Genomic DNA, 14,925 nt, shown 5'->3' with positions numbered 1-14,925 from the left:
GTGATTCTACAGAGTATTGACTCAGGGGTATTTATTAGATACACTACATTACCAACTGTTGGGAGATTAGGCCCGGCTCGCGTTCCAATTCTTCCCAAAGGTGTTCGATAGGGTTGAGGTCACAGCTCTGTGCAGGCCATTCAAGTTCTTCCACACAGATCGACAAACCATTTCTGTATGGACCTCGCTTTGTGCACGGGGGCATTTTCATGCTGAAACAGGAAAAGGACTTCGCCAAACTGTTGCTAGCACAGAATCATCTAGAATGTCATTGTTTGCTGTAGTGTTAAGATTTCCCTTCACTGGAACTAAAGTGCCTAGCCTGAACCATGAGAAACAGCCCCAGACCATTATTCCTCCTCCACAAAACTTTACAGTTGGCACTATGCATTCGGGCAAGTAGCTTTCTCCTGGCATCTGCCAAACCCAGATTCGTCCATCAGACTGCCAGATGGTGAGGCGTGATTAAATCACTCTAGAGAATACGTTTCCACTGCTCCAGAATCCAATGGCAGCGAGCTATACACCACTCCAGCCGACGCTTGGCATTGGATATGGTGATCTTAGGCTTGTGTGCAGCTGCTCAGCCATGGAAAGCCATTTCATGAAGCTCCCGACGAACAGTTGTTGTGCTGACGTTGCTTCCAGAGGCAGTGTTGCACCGAGGACAAACGCTTCAGCACTCGGCGGTCCCATTCTGAGATTGTATGGCACACCACTTCGCGGCTGAGCCATTGTTGCTCCTAGACGTTTCCACTTCACAATAACAGCACTTTCAGTTGACAGGGGCATAAGTTTGACCTTACTTGTTGGAAAGTTGGCATCCTATGACAGTGCCACGTGTCATAGGAGAGTGAAAGTCACTGAGTTCTTCCGTAAAGGCCATTCTACTGCCAATGTTGGTCTATGGAGAATGCAATGGCTCTGTGCTCGATTTTATACACCTGTCAGCAGTGGGTATGGCGGAAACAGCCAAATCCACTAATTTGAAAGGGTCTCCACAAACATTTGTATATATAGTGTATCTATTTCATTTTTCAATACATTTCTAAAAACATGTTTTCACTTTGTCATTATGAGTAGTGTGTAGTTGGGTGAGAGAAATAAATGTGGAAAATGTGGAATAGTGGTGTGAATAATTTCTTTAGGCACCGCCTTTGGCTTTCCTTGTTATTCATTGTTATCATCTCTGATTCAGATGGGTTGGGTTAAATATGGAAGACATTTTGGTTGAAAAGATTCAGTTGTGCAACTGACTAGGTATCCCTTTTCCCTTATTTTCTAAATGTTACGATCACTAGAACTGATATTGCTTTAACCAAGTGGGGGTACTAGAGACCATCATGTTTAACAAGACATTATTACTGCTGGAAACCCACCTGATCCTGCAGGTCGTAACTGTCGTGCAGGAGCAGGCTGAGGACGTAGCGGGTGTAGATCATGGCATCGATCCCGCACTTCTCCAGCTCCTGGCCCAACCAGCTCTGCACTGGGCCCAGCGAGTGGAGCAGGGACATCTCAGAGGTGGGCAGGGAGCCAACTGGGGGGTGGGGGCGCGAGAAGCTTACAGGAGCAGGACCGTCGCTCACTGGACGCATGGGAATCTTTAGGTGTTGACCATTCTGAGGTGGAGCGGCATTGTGACAGGTGGATGTGGAGGGGCAGTAGTGGGGCGGTGGAGAGAGGGCAGTAGGGCCTATCTGGAAGGTGGAGATTTACTCCAGCAGGACGGACAAGAGGGAGTCTACTTGCAGAGACATGTAGGGGGCTGTTTTTAAAAAAAATGTTTTATTGCCTTGAGCAAGTAGGGATCTTTACTTGTCAGGCATGGCTTTAACTGATGAAAGCGATCAGCTGCTTGGCAAAACACTTGACGTGTTTGCGCATCAATCGGAGGGGATCATGTTGGGCTGCGGTTTACTCCACCGGCACAACCTGAAAGAGGAAACAGACTTGCGTCACTTCTCTGTGTTGCATTTAAATGTTTCACAAGGTGTGTTCTGTTAAACCATGATATAGGCCCTAGACTTAGAAGACTTACAAAGAACACAAAGCAGTTTCTCACAACATACTTCAACATAAAATGGCGTGTTGACCTTGTTCAATTATTGGTTACTACAGGCCTCATCTCCCACCCTGCCCAAGTGCATATCTACAGGCAGTCTGTCCCAACAGATGGTTTTTAAAAGAGCAACTGCTCCTAAAAACAAACTTGTCATTTAGAAAATAGTCTGTGGAATCGCTATGAGTATGCAACATTTATTATACTGTCAAAATTGACTACAAAGTGTAAATAGGATCATTTTGGTCATAAAGTCAGTCTTGTCCATAACTGAGTTGTGAGACTTATGGTCGTGACGTCATCACAAGGTTGGGTTTGGTTTCAATCCTGCCCACATGACAACAGCTGGCAGCACACAAGTAATCATTCATTTGTGCAGCTGCACTCAACCTGATCATAATGCCCTATGGGGCTAGATAGAGACCATCAGTAAATTACACAATGTACATGGAACAATATGTTAACTCCAATAGCTCCACATTTCAGTGGCCTCCAAACCAACAAATGTGAAAGCATTTAATGAGTAACCAAAAAAGAAAAGAAAAAAAAGTCTGCAACATTTTGACAGTCCCCATCTAGCCCCACTAATTGGTTAAAGGATTTGGCTAAGTCTTCCCAGCTGCGAACACACACACACACACACACACACAGAAATCAACTTGCGTTTGAATTCAGTCATGACAGCTAGCATTTATTAAATGAGCCAAATATTAAACAAGTACCAATCAAGAAGTTCAGACATCCTTTACAATGTGTTCCACTAGCGCCAGCTGCCGGCTGTATAACACACAATTTGAGGTTACGGTAATTGGCCAGGCCAATGTACACGGGGGTCATAAAAGGGGAGATTACACTTCGTTATTATTAAGGCATTGCCTTATTATTCAAGGTATAAAGTAAATATTTAACAAATGCCAGGTTGGAAAGGATTTATCATATTTTTGTAATGACAACATTAACAGAGGCAAAACTAAGATATGCCTACCTTGTCGTTGGCTTTTCTGCATTACATTTTCTTTATGCAGATCCTATTTCGACGCACAAAACCATTCAAGCGAAGTCCGATGGGTTTTCTCCCACTTTTATATTTGTATAAATGTCAAGACCTGCTGCTGCGGTCATTCGACCATTCTTCAAAGCAAGGATGCTGTAATGTGAGAAATAATGTAGCCTAAGCTACTAAAAATAGGCCTTTTACACGATTTAAATCATGACAGGAGCATTTGATTCTTATTTAAACAAATTGAGTCCGGAAAGATTCCTAAAGTAGCCTGTCTGAATGGACATACAGTTGAAGTCGGAAATGTACATACACTTTAGCCAAAAACATTTAAACTCAGTTTCACAATTCCTGACATTTAATCCTAGTAAATATTCCCTGTTTGAGGTCAGTTAGGATCACCACTTTATTTTAAGAAATGTGAAATGTCAGAATAATAGTAGAGAATTATTTATTTCAGCTTTTATTTCTTTCATCACATTCACAGTAGCTCAGAAGTTTACATACACTCAATTAGTATTTGGTAGCATTGCCTTTAAAATTGTTTAACTTGGGTCCAACCTTTTGGGTAGCCTTCCACAAGCTTCACACAATAAGTTGCACCAAAGTACGTTCATCTCTAGGTGTCAGAACTCGTCTCCATCCTGAGCGTTATGACGGCTGCGTGGTCCCATGGTGTTTATACTTGCGTACTATTGTTTGTACAGATGAACGTGGTACCTTCAGGCGTTTGGAAATTGCTCCCAAGGATGAACCAGACTCGTGGAGGTCTACAATTTTTTTTCTGAGGTCTTGGCTGATTTCTTTTGATTTTCCCATTATGTCAAGCAAAGAGGCACTGAATTTGAAGGTAGGCCTTGAAATGCATACACAGGTACACCTCCAATTGACTCAAATTATGTCAATTAGCCTATCAGAATCTTCTAAAGCAATACGATCATTTTCTGGAATTTCTAAGCCATTTAAAGGCACAGTCAACTTAGTGTATGTAAACTGCTGACCCACTGGAATTGTGATACAGTGAATTATAAGTGAAATAATCTGTAAACAATTGTTGGAAAAATTACTTGTGTCATGCACAATATTGAAGCCTGTTTAAGTCAGCAGACTCTTACAAGATTTTTAAGAAGAAATCTGTGGGTCAGTTGTTAAACTTTGTAATTTATAAAAAAATAAAACAAACTGCAATTCAGAGTTGCAAACACTTCTTGAAATTATTTCAGTAATTTAATGTCTCTCTCTCTCTTCTCTTAACACAAATGGACCAGAACATAATTGAGCATCTGTTCTGTTTATTTTAGTCCATTAGGCAAGGGAACGATGTGAAGAGCAAATGGAGGCTGAACTCATTTGATTGGGTGGCTTTCTAGTCTCAATTACAGATGCACGTTATGGGTTGCCCGTTATAGGCATCAAAAGGGCAAGATTTATTTATTTATTTTTATTTCACCTTTATTTAACCAGGTAGGCTAGTTGCGAACAAGTTCTCATTTGCAACTGCGACCTGGCCAAGATAAAGCATAGCAGTGTGAACAGACAACAACACAGAGTTACACATGGAGTAAACAATAAACAAGTCAATAACATGGTAGAAAAAAAAAGAGAATCTATATACAATGTGTGCAAAAGGCATGAGGTAGGCAATAAATCAATAATTACAATTTAGCAGATTAACACTGGAGTGATAAATCATCAGATGATCATGTGCAAGAAGAGATACTGGTGTGTAAAAGAGCAGAAAAGTAAATAAATAAAAGCAGTATGGGGGGTGAGGTAGGTAAATTGGGTGGGTAGTTTACAGATGGACTATGTACAGCTGCAGCGATCGGTTAGCTGCTCGGATAGCAGATTTTTAAAGTTGTTGAGGGAGATAAAAGTCTCCAACTTCAGAGATTTTTGCAATTCGTTCCAGTCGCAGGCAGCAGAGAACTGGAAGGAAAGGCGTCCAAATGAGGTTTTGGCTTTAGGGATGATCAGTGAGATACACCTGCTGGAGCGCGTGCTACGAGTGGGTGTAGCCATCGTGACCAGTGAACTGAGATAAGGCGGCACTTTACCTAGCATAGCCTTGTAGATGACCTGGAGCCAGTGGGTCTGACGACGAACATGTAGCGAGGGCCAGCCAACTAGGGCATACAGGTCGCAGTGGTGGGTCGTATAAGGTGCTTTAGTAACAAAACGGATGGCACTGTGATAAACTGCATCCAGTTTGCTGAGTAGAGTATTGGAAGCTATTTTGTAGATGACATCGCCGAAGTCGAGGATCGGTAGGATAGTCAGTTTTACTAGGGTAAGTTTGGCGGCGTGAGTGAAGGAGGCTTTGTTGCGGAATAGAAAGCCGACTCTAGATTTGATTTTGGATTGGAGATGTTTGATATGAGTCTGGAAGGAGAGTTTACAGTCTAGCCAGACTCCTAGGTACTTATAGATGTCCACATATTCTAGGTCGGAACCGTCCAGGGTGGTGATGCTAGTCTGGCGTGCGGGTGCAGGCAGCGAACGGTTGAAAAGCATGCATTTGGTTTTACTAGCGTTTAGGAGCAGTTGGAGGCCACGGAAGGAGTGTTGTATGGCATTGAAGCTCGTTTGGAGGTTAGATAGCACAGTGTCCAGGGAAGGGCCGGAAGTATACAGAATGGTGTCGTCTGCGTAGAGGTGGATCATGGAATCGCCCGCAGCAAGAGCAACATCATTGATGTATACAGAGAAAAAAGTCGGCCCGAGAATTGAACCCTGTGGTACCCCCATAGAGACTGCCAGAGGACCGGACAACATGCCCTCCGATGACACACTGAACTCTGTCTGCAAAGTAGTTGGTGAACCAGGCAAGGCAGTCATTAGAAAAACCGAGGCTACTGAGTCTGCCGATAAGAATATGGCGATTGACAGAGTCGAAAGCCTTGGCCAGGTCGATGAAGACGGCTGCACAGTAATGTCTTTTATTGATGGCGGTTATGACATCGTTTAGTACCTTGAGCGTGGCTGAGGTGCACCCGTGACCGGCTCGGAAACCGGATTACACAGCGGAGAAGGTACGGTGGGATTCGAGATGGTCAGTGATCTGTTTGTTGACTTGGCTTTCGAAGACCTTAGATAGGCAGGGCAGGATGGATATAGGTCTGTAACAGTTTGGGTCCAGGGTGTCTCCCCCTTTGAAGAGGGGGATGACCGCGGCAGCTTTCCAATCCTTGGGGATCTCAGATGATACGAAGGAGAGGTTGAACAGGCTGGTAATAGGGGGTGCGACAATGGCGGCGGACAGTTTCAGAAATAGGGGGTCCAGATTGTCAAGCCCAGCTGATTTGTATGGGTCCAGGTTTTCCAGCTCTTTCAGAACATCTGCTATCTGGATAAAGGAGAAGCTGGGGAGGCTTGGGCGAGTAGCAGCGGGGGGGGGGCGGGGCTGTTGGCCAAGGTTGGAGTCGCCAGGAGGAAGGCATGGCCAACCATTGAGAAATGTTTGTTGAAGTTTTCGATTATCACGGACTTATCAGTGGTGATCGTGTTGCCTAGCCTCAGTGCAGTGGGCAGCTGGGAGGAGGTGCTCTTGTTTTCCATGGACTTTACAGTATCCCAGAACTTTTTGGAGTTAGAGCTACAGGATGCAAATTTCTGCTTGAAAAAGCTGGCCTTTGCTTTCCTGACTGACTGCGTGTATTGGTTCCTGACTCGCGGGGGCTCTTCGATGCTATTGCAGTTCGCCACAGGATGTGTTTGTGCTGGTCGAGGGCAGTCAGGTCTGGAGTGAACCAAGGGCTATATCTGTTCTTGGTTCTGCATTTTTTGAACGGAGCATGCTTGTCTAATATGGTGAGGAAATAACTTTTAAAGAATGACCAGGCATCCTCAACTGACGGGATGAGGTCAATATCCTTCCAGGGTACCCGGGCCAGGTCGATTAGAAAGGCCTGCTCGCAGAAGTGTTTTAGGGAGCGTTTGACAGTGATGAGGGGTGGTCGTTTGACCGCGGACCCGTGGCGGATACAGGCAATGAGGCAGTGATCGCTGAGATCTTGATTGAAGACAGCAGAGGTGTATTTGGAGGGCAAGTTGGTCAGGATAATGTCTATTAGGGTGCCCATGTTTACAGATTTAGGGTTGTACCTGGTGGGTTCCTTGATGATTTGTGTGAGATTGAGGGCATCAAGCTTAGATTGTAGGACTGCCGGGGTGTTAAGCATATCCCAGTTTAGGTCACCTAACAGAACAAACTCTGAAGCTAGATGGGGAGCGATCAATTCACAGATGGTGTCCAGGGCACAGCTGGGAGCTGAGGGGGGGTCGGTAGCAGGCGGCAACAGTGAGAGACTTATTTCTAGAGAGATTAATTTTTAAAATTAGAAGTTCGAACTGTTTGGGCATAGACCTGGAAAGTATGACAGAACTTTGCAGGCTATCTCTGCAGTAGATTGCAACTCCTCCCCCTTTGGCAGTTCTATCTTGACGGAAAGTGTTATAGTTGGGTATGGAAATCTCAGAATTTTTGGTGGCCTTCCTAAGCCAGGATTCGGACACGGCAAGGACATCAGGGTTGGCAGAGTGTGCTAAAGCGGTGAGTAAGGCAAACTTAGGGAGGAGGCTTCTGATGTTGACATGCATGAGGCCAAGGCTTTTTCAATCACAGAAGTCAACAAATGAGGGTGACTGGGGACATGCAGGGCCTGGGTTTACCTCCACATCACCCGAGGAACAGAGGAGTAGTAGGATGAGGGTGCGGCTAAAGGCTATCAAAACTGGTCGCCTAGAGCGTTGGGGACAAGGAATAAAAGGAGCAGATTTATGGGCGTGGTAGAATAGATTCTGGGCATAATGTGCAGACCAGGGTATGGTGGGGCACGGGTACAGCGGAGGCAAGCCCAGGCACTGGGTGATGATAAGAGAGGTTGTATCTCTGGACATTCTGGTCTCAATGGGTGAGGTCACCGCATGTGTGGGGGGGTGGGACAAAGGAGGTATCAGAGGTACGGAGAGTGGAACTACGGGGTCCATTGCAAACTAAAACAATGATAACTAGCCTGAACAACAGTATGCAAGGCATATTGATATTTGAGAGTGACATACAATAAGGCATAAAGTGATTGCAGGTCTTGATTGGGAGAGCTAGCTAAAACAACAGGTGAGATAACAGCAGCTATTCAGCTAACACAGCAACAGCAGGTAAAAATGGCGACGACTAGGCAGAGAGGGTCGGATTAACTACACACAGATCCTGAGTTAAAGCACAGAGCCGACAGATAAAACACAAATAAACAGAATGGAGTTGATTGAGAGCTTTACAATAGATGGCCATAGGTATATACCCATGCAAAACTATTTCAAACAGCAACACGATTGGTCAACTCAGTACATAGTTGGCATCCAATACAAAACTATAAACAGCCATATTTTTTACAGTGAAAGCTAATGTTAGCTAGTTCGCTGACACTTGCTAGTTCCAACATCTTGCTCTGAACAGAGGTTGCGCGCGAGTTGGCAGTCATTGCTGATGCGTTATTTTTGGTAGCTGAAGTAATTATTGGATTTCCTCACCCGAATAAACCCCCGTATGAATATGGTTTAGTTTACAAAAGTAATTGATTACTTTCTGCAAGTTATTAACCTCTAAAACGATTAAGTTAGCGACAACACTAGATAGCCAGATCAGCTAGCTAGCTCAAAAACTAGCTTGTCTACAGTACATGGAAACTTCCACAACTAGAACCAAAATAAAAGAAATGGAGAAATCATCATATGGACAATTAACAGCAAAAGATGGTATGGTTTTGGGTACTCCTCAGAATGTAAGTGTGGGGGCAAATAATGCTTTGGGTGATAAATTTGGTGAGCATGGACAACAATGCTCACAACTTGCGTCCATCGAGTCACCAGCTCAGGCCTTTACCTTAGGCCGGCACTCCAGTCAAGCCCCAGGGGGAAAAGGGGGCATGTCACTTCTTGAAATGCAAAACAATATTGTGATTCTTTTGACAGCAGAGATGAATGAAAGGGCAAATAGCTTGGAGGACATGGTTAGGGAGAATACAATGAAAATTGAGGTCATTAAAAAAAATATATGTTGACTTCATCTTTGGAGAAGTGAAAACCCTCAAATGACAAGAAGAAAATGGAAGTTATCGGCCAGGCAAATGAAAAAATGGTGGCTGAACTCGAGCAAAAGGTGAGGCTCCATGGATTTCCAGAGCAGGTGGGTGAGGACATCAAATGCAGATTTGTTGACATCTGTGTCATTTTCGAATCAAAAGCCAAACTTCAGGAAAATGTTGACATCATTCATCGTTTATCGTTTGGGAAGACTCAAGGATCAAGACAAGAGACTGAGGACAACCATCATCCGGTTTACCAACAGCTCTACACGGGATCTTCTCTGGAGGCGAGCGAAGAATTGTGAGTTCCTCATCAAGCAAAAATTCAGGATCACAGAGGACCTCAGGACCTCTGACCTCAGCGGACAAAAAGACAGGAGAAACTGTGGCCGATGGTGGCTACAGCTCGAACAGCAGGGAAAACAGCATTTGTCTGTCAGTGCAAGAGTGATCATCCATGGGAAAGAAATGCGGCCAAATCAGAACATTTGAGAGAGAGCCAGTCTAACTTGGACAGAACTGGTAGGCCTAAACACAGACTAATTGCCAGGTGAAAAGCAGCTTTTTATTGTAAAGAATTTACAAAAACACTTGAATGAGAAAAGCCTGACCTGAAAACTTGTAAACTAAACTAAGGGTGAATAACTGCTTATTTTAAGGTCTACACAATGTCTCCCCCTTGTGGGAGTAAGTATAATTTGGTAACTTTATGACAACTTTGTTTTTTGTTGGAGGGGTTAATAATGGGATGGAAATCCTTTTTGAGTTACATATCCTTAGGAAAAGCTTATATTAGCATAAGGTCGTTGGTTGAAGTTTGTCTTTATCTCTTTGTTCAATTAACGTCAGGGGTATTCGTAATTTACTCAAACGTAAGGCTATTTTCCTGTATTGCAAACGGTTTAATGCAGACTTTAACTTACTGCAAGAGACTCATGCTTGTTCTTCCGATCTAGCTTTTTGGGTAAAAATTAGGGATGCACCAATATGACATTCTTGGCCGATACCCAATATTTTCCTTGCCAAAAAACCTGATACCGATAGCCAATTATTTTTTTTAATTGCGGCCTTTTAAGCATTCTAGCACAGTTAAATAGTTAACATACACACACATGGGCGCAGCGGTCTAAGGCACCGCATCTCAGTGCAAGAGGCGTCATTACAGTCCCTGCTTCGAATCCTGGCTGTCTCACATCCGGCCGTGATTGGGAGTTCCATAGGGCGATGCACAATTAGCCCAGCGTCGTCCAGGCCGTCATTGTAAATAAGAAGTTGTTCTCAACTGACTTGCCTTGTTAAATAAAGGTTACACACACACACCAAAAAGTTATTTTGTTGGCATTTATGTATGTCCCCATTACCAGTAAAACATAATCAAAAACTATTTCTTTCACTTACTTGCTGTGCTATTTCGTTGTTCATTTGTTCAGTCGTTTCATTCTCAACCAGGATTTCTATGGAACGCCGTTTGGGTCTTTGACGTGTAAAATAACACAATTTGACGTGTCAAATAAGCTTGTTGACCAATCAGGACCTGAATATGACCGCACGTCACAATTTAACACGTTCATACATTTTTTACGTAGTTATTACACTATCACTCGTATTTCATATGTCACAAGGATTCATCGATACGTATGCTAAGATGCCGGAAAAGTTGTCAAGTTGTTATTAAGAGATATTTCTTTATCTGGACATGTACTTTTGCCAAAATCTGAAGTTCAGTCCAGATTAGTTTATACCTCCCTTGCCTTGGATGTTCCTCTGTCAGTAACTAAAATGGTTGAAACTAAATTATTCAACTTCATATGGAGGGAAAAAAACTCATTATTTAAGAAAAGTGGTAATATGTAGTACCCAAAGTGAGGGAGGGTTGAATGCTCTGGATTTTAAAACCTCTAATATAATCTTTAAAATCATATGGATAAAAAATTATTTAAGAAATTAGGATTGCATTTGGAATATAATCCCTAATTTAATATTCCAACAAATTGGTGGTCTAGAATTCCTACTCAAATGCAACTGATGTGGGTAAGATCCCAATTAAGCTTGCTAACTTTCATAAACAAGTACTTCTAACTTGGAACCTCATGTAGAAGCCATAATTTTCCCCCACATAGATATACAATCTGGAAAAAATAAAAACATAAAATACAAAAACAAGTGTTTGTTTTTCCAGAACTGGTTTGACAACAGCATTATCTAGGATAAACAATTATTGAATAATGATGGACAAGTATATGATTATCCAGATTTCATGAGACACAATGTTCCATTCACCGCTGAGGAGTTTCAAATAGTTTTAGAGCTGTCCCTAAAAGGTGCTATTCTTCTTTTAGGAGAATATAACAATACTCCAAGTGAAAATGTTGAGGATTTTGTAGCCTCAATACAGCTAGAAAGGAATTTACATTTTAAACTATAAATGTAATAATAACATGTATATAAGAAAACTGTCAAGATGTTACTATTCCCTCTGCTAAAATTTTGTCGAATGCAGCCCTAGGACAAGTGAACTGGAACAAAGTCTCGTTGTTGTCTGGCAAATATTGTATATCTATTAAGGTGAAAGAAGTATAGTTGAAGTTGGACGTTTACATACACTTAAGTTGGAGTCATTAAAACTCGTTTTTCAACCACTCCACAAATTTCTTGTTAATAAACTATAGTTTTGCAAGTAGGTTAGTAGGATGTCATGCACATCTACTTTGTGCATGAGAAGTAATTTTTCCAACAATTGTTTACAGACAGATTATTTCACTTATTCACTGTATCACAATTCCAGTGGGTCAGAAGTTTACATACACTAAGTTACTGTGCCTTTAAACAGCTTGGAAAATTCCAGAAAAGGATGTAATGGCTTTAAGCTTCTGACAGGCTAATTGACATCATTTGAGTCAATTGGAGGTGTACCTGTGGATGTATTTCAAGGCCTACCCTCCAACTCAGTGCCTCTGTGCTTGACATCATGGGAAAATCAAAAGAAATCAGCCAAGACCTCAGAAAAAAAAATTGTAGGCCTCAAGTCTGGTTCATCCTTGGGAGCAATTTCCAAACGCCTGAAGGTACCACGTTCATCTGTACAAACAATAGTACGCAAGTATAAACACCATGGGACCACGCAGCCGCCATACCGCGTTCTGTCTCCTAGAGATGAACGTACTTTGGTGCGAAAAGTGCAAAAAGTGCTGGAAGAAACGGGTACAAAAGTATCTATATCCACAGTAAAACAAATCCTATATCGACATAACCTGAAAGGTCATCAGTCTGGAAGTTAAAGCTTGGTCGCAAATGGGTCTTCCAAATGGACAATGACCCTAAGCATACTTCCAAAGTTGTGGCAAAATGGCTTAAAGACAACAAAGTCAAGGTATTGGAGTGGCCATCATAAAGCCCTGACCTCAATCCTATAGAACATTTGTGGGCAGAACTGAAAAAGCGTGTGCGAGCAAGGAGGCCTACAAACCTGACTCAGTTACACCAGCTCTGTAAGGAGGAATGGGCCAAAATTCACCCAACTTATTGTGGAAAGCTTGTGGAAGGCTACCCGCAACTTTTGACCCAAGTTGAAAAATTTAAAGGCAATGTTACCAAATACTAATTGAATGCATGTAAACTTCTGACCCACTGGAAATGTGATGAAAGAAATAAAAGCTGAAATAAATCACTCTATTATTCTTACATTTCACATTCTTAAAATAAAGTGGTGATCCTAACTGATCTAAGACAGTGAATTTTTACTAGGATTAAATGTTAGGAATTGTGAAAAATTGAGTTTAAATGCCTTTGGCTAAGCTGTATGTAAACTTCGACTTCAACTGTATGTTTTATTTTGATCCAAATGATATGGACCCTGATTTAAGTTTCATTGCTAATTTGTTTATTTTTAATGGAAGATTCTTCATCCATATAATGAAGTGGGCGGAGAACAAACCCTTCATCACATTATTTTAAGATAGAATTTACATTTTATTTAGAAATTATCAGTAAATGTAAAAACTAAAAAAGCAATACGCACCATTTAAAATGCATCTTGATATGTAATACCCCTCCCTGTCTGTTAGGTTTATGTACTCTTGTTTGTGTAGTTCTGTTTTTGTATTTGTTTGGTACATAATACAATTTTAAAAATACGACATCTTGCTCTGAACAGCACAGCCGATCTAACGTTGGGCATGCACTATAGATTATACGTCACTGTTATCCTATGGCTTGTTGATGTCAATCTAGCTAGCTAACAAATGACAGGAGACACATCAGTGACTGGCTGGCTTCAGCAAACTTCCTTGACACTAAAAGGTGCCTTGCTAGCTAACTAACGGTAGCCATGGATTCTTCTGCATGATAGCTAGCTAGTTTAGTTAGCCAATGTTCACATTAACCAACGGGGATAGTAAGTCAGCTGATAAGCATAAAACTAGTTAGCGATTAGGGGCTTTTCTTACGAGGTAGCCATTTCATTAGACACCAACAAACAAAGCTAGCCAACCTTAGCTAGCAGCACCACACACATTCAACTAGCCAGGGCTATAGCAAACGTTCAAAATTACCCTAGCGTTAGCTAGCCACAAAGTTCGTAGGTAGCATAAAATTACGATAACGCGTTAACTTGAAACGAGCAAATTTTAACTTATCCAATGTTTGACAGCCAGTGGCCGTCCACGCACTCAAATGGCGACCGCTAGCTAACTAGTTAACGGAACTAACCTAGGATACTTAACGTAGCTACAGTAACTAGCTAACGTAAGCGAAGGTAGCTAGTTAGCTGTCCACATCCAGTAATAAACGCCTATACATGATTGATCTACTGCTTAGGGAATTCATTTGGGTAACGGTAGTATTTAGAATTGTATTTGAATGACATTGTCACTGTAAACTTGACGCAGTTCTCGCTAACAGTAGGCGTGTGGGCAGATGACCGTTGACTGCTGCTATGATGGTGGAATTACAGAACGCGGTTTCCCATTTAACGCCATTGTACACACTAGCTCAAGTCACTTCCCTAAAGTTAAACGATACGACAACATTATCAATCCATACCATTTCGGGAATTTAGTGTGGGGAAGGGGCCAACATTGGAACTGAGTAGTCCCATCAAAACACTGCAAAGTAACAGTACAACATTCCGACAAAAAAAAACTGTTGTGAAACGACAGAGGAGGAGCGGCTGACTGACCTAACCCGGACCTGAGACGTTTAAAAAAATTAAAAATAACATACGCCACGAATTCTCACTATCTAACGTAACTTGAAATATATTGCGCTTTTTAGTAAACATTATTATTAAGATATTGTTTCCTTACCTGCCGTTACTTGAAGTAAAGAGGAGAAGAGGGGGAGTGGTTACTTCTCTCCCGCTGCGTTCCGAGCTCGCGCTCCGGAATCCTCTGCAGTAGCATCACTTATCATGGACGCCAAACGGCAACCGCGACAGCGCTGTTTTCAATGCCGATATTTCGACATTACATGAATCTGACGACATTACGGCTCTGACGCGAAGGCCCTGCCCCTCTGAGCAATGGCTCCTCTTGATCCAACATGTCGTGCATATAGGGACAGTTTCATACCGAAAGCTTCCGCCCCATCAGTCTCCAGGCAACAAGGCGAACCGCTACCATCCTACAACCAGTAGGATTTATTCATCCGCTCACGATTGCATCAGAATGGCAAATAGTACGTCTCTCAAAATGTGAGTTTTTAGCAGTGGTGCAAAGTACTTAAGTAAAAATACTTTGATGTACTATTTAAGTAGTTTTTGGGGGTATCTGTTCTTTACTATT

At 42.3% G+C, this 14,925-nt stretch overlaps 1 protein-coding gene across 1 annotated transcript in view; it reads right to left on the bottom strand.

Moving 5' to 3' along the window:
• The window catches only part of LOC129835055 (uncharacterized protein KIAA0232-like), a 41,691-nt gene extending 27,020 nt beyond the window's left edge, over positions 1-14,671 (bottom strand). The window contains exons 1-2 of the mRNA XM_055900402.1: positions 14,449-14,671; positions 1,380-1,935 (exon numbers count right to left, since the gene is read on the bottom strand). Of these exons, the coding sequence (XP_055756377.1) occupies positions 1,380-1,598 (219 nt within the window). The 5' untranslated portion in view covers positions 1,599-1,935; positions 14,449-14,671. The remainder of the gene's footprint in view (positions 1-1,379; positions 1,936-14,448) is intronic.
• Positions 14,672-14,925: the final 254 nt, after the last annotated feature.

The sequence above is a fragment of the Salvelinus fontinalis genome, chromosome 36, assembly GCF_029448725.1.
Source record: "Salvelinus fontinalis isolate EN_2023a chromosome 36, ASM2944872v1, whole genome shotgun sequence".
NCBI classification, from domain to species: Eukaryota; Metazoa; Chordata; class Actinopteri; order Salmoniformes; family Salmonidae; genus Salvelinus; species Salvelinus fontinalis.
Note: the sequence above shows the minus strand (reverse complement) of the source record. Positions and strands in the feature narration are given on the sequence as shown.